A 20,804-nucleotide genomic window follows, 5' to 3' on the forward strand; every position below is an offset into this window, starting at 1 on the left:
ACGCTCTATCCACCGAGCCAAGCCGGCCAGGGCTACAATATTTTTATATACAGTTTTTCAATCCTCACTTGAGGATATGTTTTCATTGATTTTAAAGAGGAAGGGAGAGGGAGAGAGAGAGAAAGAAACATCTATGTGAGAGAGGAACATGGATCAGTTGCCTCCCACACGTGCCCCGAACGGGGATCGAACCCACAAGATGGGTATGTGCCCTGACCAGGAATAGAACCCACAACCTTTCAGTGCATAGGATGAGCCCTACTGGCCAGGGCAAAAAAAAAATTTTTTTAACGGATCATTCCACACATTGATGGTGATCAAGGCCTCATGATGTGAAATAATGCTACCAAGATTATAAAATGGAATCGTGTAAGAGTCATAAGTATGTTTACAAGGCAAACAACTGATATAAAACAAAATATAATAAAATCTTCATTCAAATACGTGTTGTGAGATGCTAGGATTGAAACAGAAGAAGACTGGCATGTCTTTTGCCCTCCTGGGGCTCACTGCACACTAGGTAAGAGAGACAAATGAATAACAGAAATTTACAGTAGCGCTGATGAGTGCCATGACACAGGAATGAGGAGGTGGAGTTCGAGTCTGGGGTGTCTATGTGATATACAGTAGGAAGCTGGGTGGGTATGGGTGGTGCTCAAGAGGGCCCCAAGTTGAAGATAAAGACCCAGGAGACCTCAGTATAAGGGTAGTGATGAAGCTTCCAGAAAGACTGACATCACCCAAAAGACACAGAGTGCACAGACAAGAACGAGGAGAACCACTGCTACTGGCCCAACAAAAGTACAGAACCACAGAAGACCAAAGGGAGTGACCCAGAACGATTGCCGGAAAACCAGAAAGAGTATGCCACTCGCCCTAACTGGTTTGGCTCAGTGGATAGAGCGTCGACCTGCGGACTGAAAGGTCCCAGGTTCGATTCCGGGCAAGGGCATGTACTGCGGGAACATCCCCAGTAGGGGGTGTGCAAGAGGCAGCTGATCGATGTTTCTAACTCTCTATTCCTCTCCCTTCCTCTCTGTAAAAAATCAATAAAATATATTTTAAAAAAACATTAAAAAAAAAAAAAAGAGCGTGCGACTCAAACTTAATCACGAAACGATGATCTAGAGTAGAACCAAGAGGCAGAGTCACACACACTAGATGCAAACAGCAGCCCCAACTTCAAGCCAAAGGCAACACTGCCCCAGGAACGACAGAAGAGTGCGGGGTACTGAGCCCTGGGCCAGGGTACCACATGGCACAGCTCTGCCACACACACTGCATTCCCGGGTCCAGGAGGTGTGCTGGAGGCGTGTGCTTGCAGCAGAGCCCTGGTCCTTCCTGCCACAGCTGCACACATGCCACATTGTGTGCGTGCATGCGTGTGTGTGTGTGTGTGTGTGTGTGTCTGCATGTGCACGTGCATGGGCGAACGCGCTGTGTCATGCACAAACTCAAGTCAAGGGAACAGCCTGCAAACAAACAGCAAGACACTGCAATCCAGCAAAGACATACAGGAACCTCCTAATTCATTAAGGCAAACTGGACAGAAAACCTCTCTGCTTGTCTTTTTGGTTTGGGCTTCACTTTCATACACAGAGAAATCTCCAGAAACCTCAGAATTATAAAGAAGTGAAACAAGGCAGAAAATTGAGTTCTTTTTTTCCTCCTTTTTAAAAAGAGTACATCCAGAAGCAGTGAAATTTTCCTGCTAAGCAACCAGATAAACTGAAGCTGGAGCACACCGCCCTCTAGTGGGAAAAAGGAATTCTGTGCAGACTGGAGAATTATGAGGACATCCTGTCCAGCAGGGGCGCTGTCCTACTGAAATACTATCTCACACACATTTGTAATTTTAAAGTTTCTAGTAGCCACGTTTTTTAAAGTTTTTAAAGAGTGAAATTAATTTCGTATATTTTCGTTATCTCAATCTATCCAAAACATTATTTCAACATGGAATCAGGATTAAACAACTATGGATGTGTTACTCTGCATTCCTTTTTCTTACTCATTAATTCTTCCAAGTCCAATGCACACGTTATCCTAACAGCACATCTCAACTGGAAGTGGCCACGTTCCAAGTGCTCATTAGCCACGTGTCTAATGACTACAGTAATGGACAGCGTAGCTCCAGACCAAAATTCCCCTCGTGCTTTGGAAAATTCCTACAAGCCACCCTCGTCTGACCTCGTGACACAAACAAATGTCATACAACACACATGGAAAACCGCAATTTAAACCCATTCACACCCCCTTAGGAAATCAATTCGGTTGACATGGGAGAATGGAGGCTGAGACTTGCAGCAGGAGCTCCTTCCCAGAGGAGCCAAGGCCCCAGAACTTCTCCCGTTAAACCTTCTGGGTAGGCATCCCATGCTCTCACTCTTCGGGCAAGAACAGCTTTCATCGTAAGCCACATACTACACTCAAGCAGGAGGAGCCTTCCCTGCCCAGGGAAACTGTCTCCCCACCACACAGGCCTGACTGTAGGCATCCTGGTCCCATTTTCCCACAATGCAGTGCTGCACCAAAGCGCCTGAGCGCATAGAAATGACACAGTTTCTGCTGGTGAGCCCTCCTGGCTAAATCAGCTGGATTCTCCTCTCTCCAACCACCACCCAACAAGAGGATACATCAAAACCCCACCCTACCTACTGGGTGAGAGAATTTGCATGTTAATCGCTGCCACTGAGCCCTGGTGGTGAACCATTTACTTAAAAGCTCTAGCTAAGCTTCCCCTTTCACCCTCAGCACTTTGATGGGGTGGGGTAGGGGGAACTGGAGGGCAGGATCAGTGACAGGGGAGGGGGGCATTACACACTCACATGCCCTCCTGTGATACAAGCCACCGCCAGGGAGTAGCAACCCAATCGTGGCTTAATGCATCCTGAAGCTTCTATGCATTTGAAAATCCTCATCAGCTCCTACTGGTTCTTTGGTTTTCTAGGGAGCCTGTAGGTATAGAAGACTGTGTAGTAAATGAGAGCAGAGAAAGGGAGCAGGAAAACGACTTCTAAAGATGAGGTAACGGAGTGGTAAGCAACTCTCAGATATTCCTATAGACTGTCGCGTAGAAGACGGGTGACAAGGCGCTGGTTTTCCCACATTCTTGAGGTGTGGGGGCTCCTTCTCTTCTGTCTCCCAACTGCCACTCAGGGAATGAAAAAGTGATTTAGAAATCCCCCAAGTAAAAGGAGACCATATATGTAAGTAGGAGGCAAGGCAATAAAGGACGTGAAAGGTCTCAAGCCTCCCAACAGGGACTCACCTAAGGAATTCTGGGCCTGCAGAGGCAGATTGCCAGGCCGGAGGGGAGGGGTGGGCATTAGCATGGGAGTCCTGAGGGCTCCCGGGAGAGGAAGACAGGCGTGGACTGAGTTGGAAATGATCCAGCAGAGAGGAAGCCATAAGCTCTATACACATTCTCTGTATTTGATGGAACATGGAGCATGATGGGCTGGGGGAGCGGGGAGTGAGGCGCTGTGGAGTCTAACGCTACGGTTGCCTTTACATGCCCTACGGCCAGGCCCTGGCCCAAGTCACTGTGCGAGCTTTATGGAAAGCATTGGAAAGCAGAGTCCCTGAAGGCCGACACTCCCCTCCCTTGAGGACCAGTGGGCATGAGAGGAAACCGCCAATGCAAGCCTGAGAGGAAGGGGTGGGCTGCCAGGCTTGGAATCCCAGGAGGAAAGCGACTGTAAACCATGCTGCTGCTTCCCATGACCCTGGCCTCCACTAACAAGGGAAACAGGGTCAAGTATAACATGAAGGACCATCACACCGGTCACCAGAGCCTCGGCTGTGCCACAACACCTGCGACTAAGCTGGCCATCAAGACAGTCTGCCCAGTGCTGGACTCCTGCAGGACTGTGCACCGGGTCCCTTCACAGAGGTCAGTAAACTGAAGGGCCCAGCTGGCCCAACCCACCGTCAGCCAGCTCACCTGGCGCCCAGGCCAAGGTCATCTACTCAAGGACAGGACCCTGAACTGCAGCCCCGGCCCCCACCCCAGTCTCTGCACCCAAGCCCCCGGCTTTGAGAGGGACATATGCAGAATGGGGGAGGAGTCAATCCTGGTGATGAATGAGGAGGGGGAGGCTGAGGGCCGCGGACTCCCAGCTGTGCTTCCCAAACCCTACCTCTGCCATTTTAAACGACCACAACTACAGATTCACCTGCCTGAAGAGAGAGCCCGGACTCCTCCGCTGAATATATCAGCTCTTTCACACTCTATCCCTGCTTTCTGATCTACGCTCAACCTCTGCCACTCTCCCTTCGCACTCTGCACTCCGGTCCTAGTGAGTGGTTTGTAGTTCCCAGATCATGCGATGCTTTCTCACACCCAGGGGCACTGCACACCCTTGTCCACTGGCCTGCAAACTCCTCTCTGTCCACAGGTCCTCTGCCCTTCTCATATGGCTGACTCCTGGTCTTCCTTAAGGCAAGGCTTCCCATCGCCTCTAGACACTGTCGTTGACTATGGAGGAGATCACTCATGGTGCCTCCAAAATCCTTCCTTCCGCAGTCTGGGGAGTTTTAAGTAGCACCTGGCCACCAAACTAAAGATGGTATTTCCCTGCCGCCCGGTTGTGGCCACAGAACTCAGTTCTGGCCAACCGGGTGTGAGAAGTGACAAGGTGCCCTTAAAGGAAAGGAGGGTGCTCAATCCCCATCCAGTGGGCGGGAATGTGGACTCGATGATGATTCCTCTTCAAAATACACACAAGAGCACTAAAGGCAGCAGAGCGAGAAGTGGGAAGGAGCCTGGGCCTCCAACACCATGGGCTGCCTCCAGGTGTCTGCAAGGAGGGATGGTGAGAGAGAAATGTCAGAAGTTACTGCAAATTATGAATGCAAATCCCCCTCCACCCGCCCCCAGCCTTCAAGAGCCATTGAATGAAACACTCCTATTATAAAAGATCAGCCCACAGGGTCAGCTAAACCATCCAAGATGAGGGTGGGACACTCCACTGACCCATTGATTCAAACTGTCCAAGAAGAGGGGAAAGCAAAGCGGGGCCCACGACACGTCCCAGGAGCCTGAGGCCATCCTCCCGAATCTCCTGCCTCCTTTCCTTCCGGATTCAAGTTCAGAAAAGTCGGGACTTACCTCTGGAGGTTTTGTAAACCTCATAGAAAGAATAGAAGTGGAAGCCTAGTGAAGCAAGCAGGTAAAGAGACAGTTCCCATCGGGGCAGCATCGCTTCTTGTGACACAAGGTCCTGATGCCCAAGTTGAGAGTTTCTAGGTAGAGAAACAGAAATAAAAACATTAAGCCATGGACGTGACACTCGAGAATAGCAGTCAGCTCAGTGGTTCTCTCCCAGGGACCCATCACTGTGCAAGGTGACACAGATATAATCCCAGTGAAGCCTCCTGCGGCCAGTTACCTTACACACACACACACACACACACACACACACACACCCTGCTGCCCAGGTGGGCAGGTCTTTCCCTCTGAGCTCCTGCAACCCCATCTCCCTCCTGTCACTGTGTACACCACACAGTTCCGTCCTCAGTGCCCGACACACCTGCCTGTCCCCGGGGAGTGGACCTCTGGGGAGCAGGGGGGTCCCCAACACCTAGCACAGGGCGTGCAATGTAGCAAGAAGGGAGTATAAGTTGCTCCATGAATTAAAATATGGCTTCAAAAGCCTGAAGGTAAGCACCATCATCTCCAACCTCTTCTCCCCTCCCAAGGTCATCCCACAGCTGTTCACAAGATGCATTCAGGGAAACTGCCCTGTCTTCCATCTCCCGTGACAAAAAGGGAGGCTCAGGACACAACCCAGGCGGCCGTGGCCGGCTGCTGGTCGCCCACCCGCAGTATCCAGTCTCCCTTCTCACACAGGAACTGCGCTTTTTATCTGAACACATAGATGCGGAGCTCCACTCTGCCCTGTTGCCCCGTGTGGACACTTGGATAGTTCTGGCTGTGAGGCTGTGGTCAGATCCTTCCTGCCGGGTAGAGCTGGAACAGCCACCGCGTGGGAACCTTGTCATTTCACACTCTCCACCTACTTGCAAAGATACCGTCTACTCGAAACCGCACCAGGAGGGCTGTGCGCTTTTTCAGGCATCAGGACCCAGCTCAGAGAAAGGAAGCAATCTGCCCAAGCACACGGAGAAGCCAGCGACGGAGCAGAAACCAGAAGCCAAGGTCCCAACGCCCACTCTCTCAGAGACAGAAACTCTGTTCCTTAGCCTGGGCAGAAAGGCAGAGCTCACCGTGCCAAAACCTGAAATTGGCATAAACGTAACTCCTGTGTGATGCTTTTCCCCCAGCGGACGCCATCATCACTTCAAACGTTTGTCGTCTTTATTTTTGATGTGTGCAACAAACGGATTCCAATATTTCCATTTTAAATGTTTCCCGCTCCTCAATCCTGATTTCTAGCGCTAACAAGGCTATCACCACACAGCCACACGCACCAGGCCTTTAAAGCGATGCTCTCAGCATTAAGCCAGCGATCCTTCTGGTGGCAGCAGCATCTCACACTTCTACTAACTGTTGTTCAATGTCCTAAACAGAAAATGTCCCCTACTGGGTTTTCCCCGACTAATTCCAGTAACAGCTGTACTGTAATGAGTACCACGTACAGATGACCTACGCCGAGAGAGCACTTTGCAAGTATTATCTCATTTAATCTTCGTAACAACTCTTTGAGGCTGGTCATTCTGGGATCTTCATTTAACACAAGAGAAAACCCAGGCCCAGAAAGGTCAAGAAACCTGCCCAAAATCACACAGCGAGTACACAGCCGAGCTTAGGTTCATACCCACCAAGTCTATCTCCACAGCCTCCCCTCAGTCACTTCCTTCTTCTTCCCGAGGGCACCAGGTTCATCTTTTCCCAACATCTATGGTGAAATCAATCCAGCAGGAAAGTTGGAAGGTAGTATGAGCTACATAAGCGCAAAAGAATTTGTTAAGTTATGTATAATTTAGACATCCCCTAAGAAGCAAAGAAAACTTGAAAATCAACTAGATGTAATCCAAACGTACAAGAGATACATACGTAGTCCATTCCTTAAAAGATTTACTGAAGGCCAACCAAACCAGACCAATCTGGCCTGGATACAAGAGGGGACCGTCAGCAGTTACAAGGCGATAAGGGCCGAGTAAAACTGAAATCGTTCTAACTTTAGGAACAAACGAGCTTCCTGGGAACCACAGAGTAATCATAGCACAGGGGCACGTGCCCACTGAATGACAGCGGCTTTGGAGGGAATGAAATATGGGGCAATATTCTAGCACATTTGAAACAACTGCTGGGACTTCTGCTCTTTTCCAAGGTCCAATTTAATGAAACAGAAGCCTATTCTGCAGAATATAAATTACACGACTTTCGCCAGAAAACCCAAGTCTAGACACAGCATGTCTTCTAACATCCCAGTTTCCTCCAAAACCTACCAAAGAGTCTTATGAAGAGTCTAATTCTCCTGCCCACATAACACTATGGGGAAACGCTTCCCCACACCCAGAAGAAGGATTCGACAGATTGGAGAACTAGAACGGGGCAAACCGTTAAATATAGAATATTTTAGAATCCATACCATTACTTTCAATTATGCACCGAAATGTCATATTATATATCACTGCATAGTAAACCATCCCACCACAGTGGCTTAAAACAAGGAGCTGTTCCTCTTGATGAGTCTGCGGGGTGGCGTTCTAGGCAGTTCTGCGGATCTCCCCTGGCATCACTCATATGACTAAGTCACCACTTGGCTCAAAGGGGGCTGGGGTGGCGGCGGGTCAGGATGGCCTCATGCACACGCCTGGCATTTGGCGCTAGCTGTCTCGCTTCTCCTCTACGCGGGCACTCATCCTCCAGGAGGCCAGCCCCTTCACAGCGTGGTGACCCCAGGGGTTCAGAAGAACAAAGGCAAGAGGTGCAAGGTCACTTAGGACCAGGCTTCAGAATCCACAGGACACTGTATTGGTCAAAGCAAATCAAAAGGATGGCCCAGATTCCAGAAGAAGGAGAGCACATACGCCATCTCTTAAGGGAGGAGCAGCAGTGGCCCTTTAAAAGGGGGCGGGGACATGGCCTACCACAGCAGAATGTCCGAGTTTCTAAAATGAAATCTGGAAAGTCAGTGGGAAAACTACATTTCACAATGGATCTTTATTATATAAAATGTCAAAAGGCGAGAGAGAGAGAGAGAGAGAGAGAGAGAACATGAAAAAAATAATTATGCTCCCAAATCAGGATTTCAAAATCAGCAGGGACCTTATCGTCATCTGGTCTAATCTCCAGCCAGTTTGGAAATTCCATTTACAATAGCCTACTGGACCATTTCCAGTAACATTACAAAGGCAGGGAAACTCTACGTCTAAGCAGTTCTGATTGTTATCCTGTTTTTCTCCTTAAACTAAGTCCAAATCTGGCCTCTATTTCTAAAAATCCTTCTGCCTCTAGTCCTATTGTACCTTCTGGAACTAAAGGCAGGATAATGTGATGGTTTAGACTGACACTGGAGTCGGGATGCCAAAGTCTGAACCCGCAGCTTTGCTACTTTCTAGCTGTGTGTCCTAGGTCAAGTCACATAACCTCTCGGTGCCTCAATTTCCTCGTCTGTAAAATAGGAAAAATAGCAACTCGCAGATCATTGCTATGAGAATTAATGAGTTTACAAAAATAAGAGAATAGTGCCTTGGGCATAGTAAGCTATGAAATGCTTATTCTTGTTTTAAATATTATCACTTTTTTACTAAAAAGGCTTAATAATACTCCCTCCAATATTTGAAGATAATTAATACCACCCTCGCCATCCCCAGCCCTCTTCCAGGACAAATGTCCACGAGTCCCTTCCACCACTTTTTCAATGACTTGGTTCCCAGACCCTTTACTCTTCTGTCAGCTGTCCTTTATCATACAGGCACGTAGCGCTGAACCCAGAACTCCAGATGTGGCAGAATGAGAGTAGGGTAAGACCTCACTTCTCTTGTTTCAGAAACGATACTTCAAATAATAAAATCGCAGACTGACTTCTCCAACAAATTATCAATGAGCTCTTACTGAGATTCAAGAACTGTGCTACTTGTGAAGATAAGACATAAAAATCCCAACTGAGTTACCCCCCAACATGGCTCCCCAGAAATTTCCATGTGCAGATCCCCAGGACCTATAAACATATTACCGTACACGGCAAAGGGACTTTGCAGATGCGATTAAGATGAAGATCTTGAGATGGTGACGTTATCCCTGATTAGCCACGTGGGCCCAGTGTAGTCACAAGGCAGGGAGGACGAAGAGTCAGAGACAGAGGAGATGTGATGATGGGAGCAGAGGTTAGAGTGATGAGCTCTGTGGATGGAGGAAGGGATGGAGAAGGCACCAGAAAGCAACAAAACAGATCCTCTCCAGAAGGAATGCAGCCTGCAGAGCCACCTGGACTTCTGACCTCGAGCTGTAAGATACGTTTGTGTTGTTTTAAGCCACTAAGTCTGTGGTCATTTGTTAGGAAACAATAGGAAATTAACATACCGCCCCTGCCTGAAAGGTTCTATGTAAAACATCAGACTATTTTAATCCAATTGTCATAAAGTTAAATTGCAAGAAAAATACACCTGAAAACAAAATTTTGTATTTAGTTCTGACCTTAGCTTTTTTTTTTGGCTTTTACTTCACACTGATATTAATCTTAACATTCAACACAACTCTAAGTCTTTTTATATGAACTGCCCTTAAGCCAGATGTGTGCTGTGAGAGACTGGCAATAAGGAGCCAGTTTTATAAATCCCTCACTCAGAAAAGCTACTGATGTGATATTGTACTCTTTCCTCTGAAAATTCTCATCTATTTTAAACCTTTTTCATCACCAACAATCATGCCCATCACATCTTACACTCCCCAGATTAGGGGTGTCTGAGTGAACCAAATATTTCATAATATTTTAAGTAAAGTTTGTATTAAAATATACTTAAAGAAAAAAAAAGTAATGGTTTCGAAAAGTGGACTCACTCCAGTAATCACCGCTCAGATGAAAAATTAAATGCCTCGGAGGCCCCTTCTGTCCTTTCCTTTAAGTCCTGGCCACAGGCCTGACATCTGTCACCCTAGTTTACTTACTTTTGCCCATTTTTGAACTTCACATGCATGGAATCACACAGAACTTCCTCCGTTGTGTCCACCTTCTTTTTGCTTAGCTTTGTGTTTGTGAAGCTCATCCACATTGCATGTAAGGCAGTAATTTCTTTGCTCTCATTGCTGTAGAGTATTCCATTGTGTAAACAACTTATTTATGCCGCTACCCATTCCACTATTGATTGACCTGTGTGTTGATCCAACGTAGGGCCATTATGAACACCACTGCTCTGCATATTTTTACATGACTTTTGGCGCCCATATATACCCCTTACTGTTGAGTGTTTATCTAAGAACGGGGTGGCTGGGTCAGAGATGAGTGTGTCCAGCTTTAGTAAGTGATACCACAAACCGTTTCCAAAAACAGTTATACTCACTGTCCTACCCACCAGCAATGAGAGTTCGGCCTGTCCTTATCCTAGGCTGCCCTTGGCATTGACAGTCTCTTTCATTTTAGCCGCTCTGCTGAGTGCATACTGATACCCCACTGTAGTTTCAACTAGCATTTCCCTGATCACTAGTGAGGCTTAACTACCTTTTCATATGTTTCTTGAGAATTTATTAGTGATCCTCTTTTCTGAAATGACTTGCCATCTTTCTCTTTGGCTGCCCATCCTCTCCATGATGTAGAAGTTGCTCCTACATCCTGGCTCTGAGTTCCTCACTGGAAATAGGTATCACATTCTGCAGCGTGCCTCCCCACTGTCTTTGTGGAGTCTCTAGATGAACACACGATCTTACCAATATTTCCCGTTATAATTAGTGCTTTTTGTGCCCCATCCAATAATCCTTTGACTGTCCCTATATGAAATGTCATGAAGATATTTCACTTTGCTTCCTCCCGGAAGCTTTCCTGACTTAGCTCTCACATTTAGCTGTATGGTTATCTTGATTAACTTTTGTACATGGAATAAGGTGGATGACCAAGATTCATTTTGTCCATATGGACATCCAATTGGCCCAGCGTCGTTTACTGAAAAGGCTGTCCTTTCTCCACTGCACTGTAGTGTCACCTGTCATGTGTGTAAGCCTGTTTGTGGATTCTCTACTCAGTCCCATCGTCTGCCTAGCATGGCGCCAATACCATACTTACATACGACCTATTGACCTAGTGGCTTAAGTCATTCAACTTTGCTCTTTTTCTTAGATTGTCCAGAATTTCCAAATAAATGTTCAATTTGGCTCATCATTGCCTCTTTTTGAAAAAAATAAACAAAAAAACCTGCTGGGATTTTGATTGGGAGTGTACTGAATCTATAGATTTAATGTGTGGAGCAATGACATACACCCCATTATTTTGTATCTTTAAATTCTCTCATTGTTTTAGCTTGCAGGGAATTTTTATCATGAATGGGTGCTGAATTTTAGCAAATAACTTTTCTCCTTTATTCTGTGTATGTGGTTAAAGTACATTTTTTGGTTTTCTACTGTTAATTTACATTCCTGGAATAAATCCAATTTGGTCATGGTTTAATACCCTTTGTATATATTACGAGACTTCATTTACCAATGCATCATTCTAAGACTTTAGCAACTCTTTTGTGAGAGTCTGACCTATAATTTTCTTACTGTCCTTATCAAGCTTTGTAACAAGGTTATGCTGGCCTCATAAAAGCAGCCAGGGGATGTTCCCTTTTTATCTTTCTTTTTTTTTTTTTATTTTGTAATATTTCACAAGGGAAGCCATCTGGGCCTGAAATTTTGCTATGGAAAGGTTTGTAACTACAAATTTAATTTCTTGAATAGACATAGAACTATTCAGACATTCTAGTTCTTATGTCTTAAGGGGAGGCATTTTATTCAAAACGCTTGTCCATTTTACATGAATTTTCAAATGTATTGCCATAAAATTTATTATTTCTTTAATCCTCCCTAAAGGAATGCTTAGAGAGAGAAAGGGGGGGGGTGGGGAGAGAGAGAGAGAGAAACACTGATGTGAAAGAGAAACATTAGTTGCCTTCCTTACACGCCGAGACGGGAGCTGAACCTGCAACCGAGGCATGTTCCCTGACCAGGAAAAGAACCTGGAACTTTCTTGTGATAGGCTGGCTGAGGTATACGTGGAAACTTCGAAAAATGTTTCTTGTGGTGACTAGAGTGTATGACAGGGAAAGAAGGGTACAGTTAGAAGACTGTATTTCATACAGACTCCTTGTAAAATATTACCTTAAGACTGCTTAAGTGTACTTGACCAGTTAGGCCTCATTTACAAAATGAGTTAGACCAGGCTCTTTTGAGATGTAAACACATACTTTGAAAAATGAGTTAGGCCCTATGCATGGAGAAGAAAGCCAGGCCATTTTATTTCGGAACCCGGGATGCATTTATATGTAACTGGACATACTAATAAATATAGCGCAGGTTAAACGGGTTCTTTCTACCCATTCATCACAAAGTCGGCCATTTGCATCTCAACTGTAATTGATAAATATGGTGCCTAAGTACAATTTACTTCATCATGATGATGCTGACAGTTATTTCTGTCTGCTTTGAAAGTCCAAACTAAAATGTTATATAACTCTGGCTTATAGTCATTCAAGTTTCCCTGTGAATATTTTTAATGCCGTTTAAAAAGTGGCTTCCCCAGATCCCAAAGAGGTCCCTGGCACACAAAAGAGGCAAAGAACTCCTAAAAGAAATCAGGAACTTCATCCAAGCCAGGGAATTCCCATGCAACAATCCAGGAGCACTTCCCGGGGCCGGCCCTGTGCTGGAAGCAGGAGACACACAGGTAAGGCCCGTGCTGGCTAGTTCCTGATGTCACCTGCAGAGTTCCCAGCAACATCTCGCCACCCACTGCAGTGACCGCTCTCTCCAGACACTTGGCCTTCACCCTAAGTTAGTCTATGTATGTATCCTTCTTCCCAAAGAGGAACAAAGTAAACAGTAGGTAGCACAGGCTTTCATCCAAAAAGAGGACTCCCAACATTTACCAGTTTGTGGCTTTGGCATCTCCTCTAAGCCTTCCTTTATTCTTCTGTAAAAAAAAAAAAAAAAAATGGGCAACACTACCTATCCTTCCCAGTTACCAGAAGGTTTAAAAATAATGACTTTAAAGCATCTGACGAGCACATCGTCCCTGTCAATATTAGTTGACTCTTTCAGGTTAAGACTGGCTGTCCTTACCCAACACTTAAACACAGTTCGGGACGGCCACAGCGAAAGGAGGGAGAAAAAGTATAGGAAAGGCAGAACATAAAGAATGGAAGAGGAAAAAAAAAAAATCATACTTAGTCTTCAAATTCCAGGATAAAAAGCACCCCCTCCTCCAAAAAGCCTTCCCTCTGAGCTCCTCGGGCTCCCACAGTACTTTACAACACAGAAGTGAACGCCTAGTTCTGCGAATGAATGAACGATGCAAAAACAGAAAGTAAACGAGACTCGCCCCCCTCCCCCCCCCCCCCCCCCCCCATAATGCAAACCAGCGAGGGAGCCCAGCCACTAACTAGTCTGGCTGCCCTGACCCAAGAGCCATGAACCAAGGACGCAGCGCCTTTCCTAACGCCAATGCCACCTAGTGCCCCTCGCGCCCGCGCTGGTGGGGACGGCCGGGAGGAGGCCCTTTGCAGAGACCAGTGCCACCTAAAGGCCGGATTTAGAAGAAAACAGGGACCCTGGGAGTAGAAATCAAAAGACACCTCTAACTTCGGGGGTCACTGGAGCCGCAGCAATACTGCCGCGTCCGCAATTCCCCGCAGCGGGGCGCAGAACGCGGGCTGTGCAGGGCGAGGGGACGCGGGCAGGGGCGAGCGCGGACGCCGGCGGCGGGAGCCCAGCTGGGCCGGGCGCACGGCCACAGCCCCCGCGCCTTTGTCTCCGCGGCAGGACCGGCGTCTCCCGGTCCCGCCCTCGGGCGCGCACGCAGGGGCCGGGGGTAGGGATCGGAAAGAGTCCGTGCATTTCTTTTTTTCAACCGAATCACCGAAGCAAAAAAAAAAAAGAAAGAAAGAAAGTCCCCTAAAACGTCCCGGGACCCGCCGCGGTCCCCAGCTACCCACCTCCGGGCTGTCCCGGGCGGCGGCGGCGGCGGCGCTCCCGCGCGCCGGAGTCCCCGACACCCGTCTCCGCGCTTCCGAGTCCGGGCGGCGGCGGCGGCGGCGGGCCTCCCGGGAAGCCGCCCTCTCCCCGGCGCGGCCGTTGGCGCAGCCGCCCGCGCGCGCGCTCGCAGCGCGTCCCCGCCTCGTGCCCGCGCGCCCCCCGCTCCCGGCGGCCGGGCCTGCCGGCGGGCGGCGCTCCCGAGCGGTGGCGAGCGGGCCGCGCTCCCGGAGGGGACCGGCGAGCGGGCCGCCCGCCTCTCCACCCGGCGGCGTGTGGTGCGCGTGGTCCGGCGGCGCCCCACGCCTCGCTCACACCCGGGCTCGGCCCGGGCCCCGTGCAGAGCCCCGCGCAGACCTCTCCCCGACCCTTGGTTAATTGCAGGCCTGGGGGTTTGGGAGCGGAAGTCCCTGAAACTCGGGGTGAACTCTAAATCCCACCCCAGCGGCCCCCACCTGCGGTTTGTAGGCAAACGGAGGTAGCTGGGTGGCACGGAAAGAGGGCGCGCTTTGCAGCCCTGAGTGCCCCCCGCGCTGGCTGTGTGAACTCAGCCCCTGTGGCCGCCCTGGGCTCCGTAAAGCAAACTCCCCTGCTTTCCTCGGGAGTTAGAGTGAAGAGCAATGGCGTGCCCTTAGTGGACTGTAAAGCAGCTTACAAAGATGACCGCCGCTGCAAAATGTGTCCCAGTGGTTTCGAATGGGTTCTGCAGGCGTGGAGGTCTGCAGCTGCCTCAATGGGCTGTAACTGGCAAAGTGACTTTCAGCCAAGCATCGTCAGATGCCGCCAGTGCCAGTCCTGCCAGAGTTCCGCAGACTCACCTCGGCGGGAGAATGACCCGGGGCTCTTGTTAAAACCGCGGGCATCTGGATCTCTCTTCAAACCAAAGGAATCAGACTCCCCAGGGGAGAGGTGTCTCAAGTGACCTGCAGGCCAATGTCATAACTGGCCTGTGGTGGCAAATTTCTCTGGGAAACCAGACTATAAACTCTCTGAAGACTGGAACTATCTTTTCCTTCAGCTCCCGGGTTTCCACCCCCAACACCTAGGACAGGATGATACCCGGAAAGCAGATATTAATAAACTAACCCCAAATAGAGGTGCCAGATTTAGCAAATAAAAACACCAAAGGTGCAAATAAAGTTGAGTTTCAGATGAGCAACGAATAGGCCTAACTATACAGGACATGTCAGCAGCAACGTAACTTGTTTTTTCAAATATTTTCCATCTGCTGTTGATTGAATCTGAGGGTGGGGAACCTGTGGATACCGAAGGCTGACTGTATACAGTGTATACTACATTTTAATGCATTTATCCATCAATGGACACTTGGGTTGCATCTACCTTGTTCTGGCCCGGTAAGAGAACCTTCTGTGGAGTTGAGAAGCAAACCAAGGCTAGAAGAAATTAAGCAAAGTGGTGATAATTGAGGTTTAAAAGAGGAAAACAATTTGTGCCTTGGTATTGTATTTCTTTAAAAGCAAAAAAATAAAAATGAGTATGTAAATGTGGGTAATTAATGGTCAGTCACTCTTTATAGCATCACGTTAATCTTAAGTCATTAATCAGGTGCCTGCCCTGGGCATGTTTTTTCCTCTGTCCTTCTCAGTTAGTGGGGCCTGGACATCCCAGCAGGACCTCCTGTCCCCACAGCAGCCCTGAGCACTTGGTAGCCACCCTCCAGGCTGCAGGACTGGTGCTTAGGGATTAACTAGGCCAACTCTTCTCTGTAAATTCCACCATGACTCAGTCATAGAAATTATAGGCATTCAACTGAGGCACAAAGCCTTGTTAAGACCTTATTGATAAAGACGTAAAGACAAAGAAGCGAATTTCTAATTATGAAATTTCAGGCACAGGCAATAATGGGGAGCTATTTGGAATGATTCAAGGACCTTCCAAACCATCACCACCTGGCTCAGGCTCTCGTCTGCACCTATAAGGATGTTCAGGGGTGGGCAAACTTTTTGACTCGAGGGCCACAATGGGTTCTTAAACTGGACCGGAGGGCCGGAACAAAAGCATGGATGGAGTGTTTGTGTGAACTGATATAAATTCAAAGTAAACATCATTACATAAAAGGGTACGGTCTTTTTTTTTTTTAGTTTTATTCATTTCAAACGGGCCTGATCTGGCCCTCGGGCCGTAGTTTGCCCACGGCTGATGTAGGTCCTGGTTTATGGTAATTCACAGCAGTCAACATTGAACTAGCATTTGACCAGCATCCATTTTACACACAGCATAAAACTGAATGCTGGGGGAGATCATTTTTCAAGTGAAGAAAAAAAAAAAAAGACTTTTCCTGCAGGAAGTTGTAGTCTAGCTGGGGATTCACCAAATATACACAAAACAACTAGCAAATCATATACACATTTCCAATAATATAGTTCAAACTACCTATAAATACTAAATTACATTCACATCAGTAGCCTAAACTATAGAGCACAGTTCAATGTCACTTCCTCCAAGAAGCCTACGTTAACCACCCTGGCAAAAGTAACCCCTGCCCAGGCACTTCTTTATTCCATTCCATTGTTCATTTATACTTTTCTATAGCATTACCACTCTCTGGACTTCTCTTATTTGTTTGTATATTTATTATCTATCTAAGCATTATTCAATCTACTTCTAAGATATAATACATTATAAAATAAAGCTAATGATTCACAACCAGACTTACTTTTATAAACAAAAAGTAGAGTAGAGGAAACTAGAGAATAGAATAGAATAGAATAGAATAGAAAATATGAGAACACATCACTGGAGTTTTAGTAAGAATTATGAATGGAAATACTGAATCCAATTGCTGTACACGGAATTAAGAGAGTTGACGGCTATGATGAATATCAGTCGACTAATGCAAGTCATTCTATCTTCTGCTAACAAGCATCTCATTTGATTTTCTGATGTGTGATGTGAATATGACCATCACCATTACAGGACAATTAACAGAGTCTATCTTTTATATTAACATTATGCAGTCTTTATTGTAAAGCTTTTTTCTAAAAGGACCTTATCAAATTGGATATGTTTAGGTTTGCATAAAAAATACATCTAATTTCATTAACATGAATTTTTCTTTAATGAGGTTTCTCCTTACTATTAGAAAAGAAGGATGAAGTAAAAGTTAGAGAAGTGCCCAAGTTCAAGCTCCATATATTTAGAAATAGAGACAATGCGGAGAAAAATATTGACACTAAGAGTAAGCTTCAACTTCATTTAGAATGAGGCACATTCTAAAAACAAAAGAGAATCCAGGAATTCATAAGGCATATTATCTAAAATATATTTTATGTGTATAAAATCCAACCAAAATGACCAACTCCAATATATTGTTTGTAATGGCACCTTCAAAACTAATAGGACACTTAAAACCACAGCATGCTGGACTTGTCAACAAACATTTCTCAATGAAAACAAAGGGCCAAAAATCATTGGCACAATTTCTTATTTGCTCTACAAAACATTAATGAGATTTAGTTGCATGTGGTCCAGCAAAAGAGAAAATGGCTCACATGGATCTTGAAAAATTACTTTTCTAATATGAGAAGATATGCATATAATTTTTAAGGCTAATGCTCTAGCCGGCTTGGCTCAGTGGATAGAGCATCAGCCTGTGGAATGAAGGGTCCCGGGTTCGATTCCGGCCAAGGGCACATGCCTGGGTTGCGGGGTCAATCCCCGGTGGGGGTGTGCAGGAGGCAGCCGATCAATGATTCTCTCTCATCATTGATGTTTCTATCTCTCTCTCCTTCTCCCTTCCTCTCTGAAACCAATAAAGAAATATTTTAAAAAAAAAGGCTAAAACAGCTGATACATTCAAATTTACAACTAGTCCTAATCAAATCTGCACAGCTGCAGAACCTGCCAAAGCCATGCTTCTCATGTGGTTAAAATCCTGTAGAAAGCCTGAGATCCATCCCCCACAAAGCAGGGTTGCTGTAAGTTATTCAACAATTCTAGTTTACCCAAGATGACAAGGGGTATGCCTTGTGTGCGTGTTTACCTTGGCACGCACTTGATCAGATATATTTACAAAACTAGGAAAAAAATGCCTCATTGGTGAATACATATTAAACTGGAAAAAATTAAAAAGGAACGCTAAGTACTGGAGCCAGCAGATATGGCTAGAAAACACAGCAAAGCTATTAAAATATTGTTAAAAGTGACTGACAACATTTGGGCTTAGAAATCAGCATCCAAAAGAATTCTGAGTAGCATCTCTAGAAATAACTCTGCTGTATCTCATGGAAGTGTTTAAGAACATGGTGAAGGTTGTTAAATTTATTGAAGAGGGCTCATTGAATAGCCAGAATAGTGATGTGTTTTGTTTAGATTGGAACTAACCAGTGCCTCCTGCTGAACACACTGAAGAGCATGGATTGTCCTGAGGACACTTGCAGCGGTTCTCAACCTGTGGGTCGCGAACAATGAAAATACATCCTGCATATCAGATATTTACATTATGATTCACAACAGTAGCAAAATTACAGTTATGAAGTAGCAACGAAAATAATTTTATGGTTGGGGGTCACTACAACATGAGGAACTGTATTAAAGGGTCATGGCATTAGGAAGGTTGAGAACCTTAAGTTAAGGGAAAGTATTGAGCAAAGTGCGTAAACTCAGAAATGACTATCACATTTTTCCAGCAACCTCTTTCAGCAAGCAATCTCATTTTCATATATATATTTTCATATATATGTGTACACACACACACACACACACACACACATTTTTATTGATTTCAGAGAGGAAGTGACAGGGAGAGAGATAGAAATATCAACAATGAGAGAAAATCATTGATTGGCTGCCTCCTGCATGCCCCACACTATGATGGAGCCTACAGCCCAGGTATGTGCCCTGAACGGGAATTCAACTGTGACCTCCTGGTTCATAGGTGTCATGACACTCAACCACTGCACCACGCCAGCTGGGCTATACTCACTACTCTTTCTTCTACAATTCTGTCATATGCTAGACAAAAAATAGACGAAGCTGAGAATAAAAATCTGTAGAATGTCTGGATTTATTTTAAACTCACAGTAGAGACAACATCTTGAAAGGCGAGGCTTCCTTTTATTCTGAAAGCTGTCCATTTTGAGAAAGAACAAGGCAAGTGTGGAACTGTTTTTTGATTTTTGGTGTAGAGCCCAGAACCCACCCATGAACCAAGGCCCAGGGGAAGTGGGTAATAGAAACCTACTATGAGGGCTGTGCTTTTCAAACTGTGGGTTGAAACCTACTTACTCTTGGGTCATAAAACTGAGTTCAGGGAGGGTTAAAACCAGCATTAAAAGAAATGGAATAGAAAACACCAGAGTGCTTTGCCAGGAGTGACGGTAAGTGTTGTTTCATTTGCATTGATCATATCTATTCAGCCATGATGTAAAATGTGTTTCCTATTGTAGTCACAGTCAATGAAATTCGTACATCACCAGGGACACCACAGCAGAGAGTATGTGCGTCTCTCCTCTCAGAATGCCCCAGGGAGACGGACAGCTCCTGGGAGAATGTCACATCCAATGGTGTTGGAAGAACAGAGCAGCCATGGTCTAGGGTGGCCACACAGAGCTATCCTGGGTAAAGTTCAGAGGCAGGGGCAAAGGTCATTTCTAACATGGTACACACTGGATACATAAACATGTGTGAACACTGGATACATAAAAATTCAGGTGAAGACTGACAAAATGGGCAGAAGAAAGGAGATGTCACACAATGCACCACTCTTGGTGGTACCTGCAAGGTGGGGTATAAAGATGTGTGTGCCTGACCAATGCCCATCTTTTACTTCTGTCTCCCAGCACCACCTCCTTCCTGGAGCCCAGAACTCAGGAATCTAGAAAGATCGGGGCCGTGGGAAGGTTCCAGAGCGCCCAGCTCCTCCTCCTCAAACTCCATTGCTCAGCGGTGGCTGAGTTCTACACGGGCCCCTGTTCTCTGCTCACTACGCAGCTGATCCTGCTCTGGGTCCTCCACAGTCACTCCAGTTTTCAGTCCTAAGGGACTGTTCTCTAAAGGAACTCTCAAAGGGAGCGGTCAGAAGGGAGGCAAGTGATCTTTGCTAAACAAGATTCTCAAAGTCTGACTTTTCCCAGGAAACAAGGACGGCCTGTCTCCTCCTGGCACGCGTTCCTCTCTCCCCGCCCTTCCCCTCCTGGTCAAAGGCATCTCTGAGAAGGAGGCCATGACATCACTTCCTTCACCCGGGTGAGGGGTAGACTTTGGCCACCTTCTCCCTGGGGAAGTGGGGCAGTGACCAGCGATGGGCATTCCCTCGAGGTCACCTTCCTTTCTCCTCTGGCTCCCTTTCCAAGGCCGGTCTCAAGTGAGCAATCTTCCCAGGCGCCCCTGTCTGCAGCTTGCTTCCCTCCGCTCCTTCAGAAGCCATAAGAAACTGCAGGGATGAGGAGGCTCCACGGGATGGCAGCACAAGACCTTGTTTGTTTCTGCAGGGGAAGAGCAGGGGACAAAAAAAGATCAGACCTCCTCTCTGCCCGCCCCCCGCCCCCAGCCTGTGTGTGTGTGTGTGTGTGTGTGTGTGTGTGTGTTGGAGGGGTGTGTGTGTGTGGGGGGGCGGTGCGTGCACTTGTGTACACTCACTGGGGAAATGGGTTTAAGAACAAACAACATCAAATACCTAAATTTACAAAACCGGTAACTAGAGGATTATTTTTCT

The 20,804-nt window shown here is 46.7% G+C and overlaps 1 protein-coding gene across 2 annotated transcripts in view; it reads right to left on the reverse strand.

Moving 5' to 3' along the window:
- HHAT (hedgehog acyltransferase) overlaps positions 1-14,206 on the reverse strand; it is a 163,543-nt gene extending 149,337 nt beyond the window's left edge. Inside the window, exons 1-2 of one of the 2 annotated variants that reach the window (XM_070395775.1) lie at positions 14,092-14,206; positions 5,111-5,244 (exon numbers count right to left, since the gene is read on the reverse strand). In XM_070395775.1, coding sequence (XP_070251876.1) covers positions 5,111-5,201 — 91 coding nt within the window. In that variant the 5' untranslated portion in view covers positions 5,202-5,244; positions 14,092-14,206. Of the gene's footprint in view, positions 1-5,110; positions 5,245-6,783; positions 6,840-14,091 lie in introns of those variants that run through there. The other variant, XM_070395773.1, reaches the window with a different exon arrangement.
- Positions 14,207-20,804: the final 6,598 nt, after the last annotated feature.

The sequence above is a fragment of the Myotis yumanensis genome, unplaced genomic scaffold, assembly GCF_028538775.1.
Source record: "Myotis yumanensis isolate MYYU_CA2020_CCGP unplaced genomic scaffold, mMyoYum1.0.hap1 SCAF_17, whole genome shotgun sequence".
Lineage (NCBI taxonomy): Eukaryota > Metazoa > Chordata > Mammalia > Chiroptera > Vespertilionidae > Myotis > Myotis yumanensis.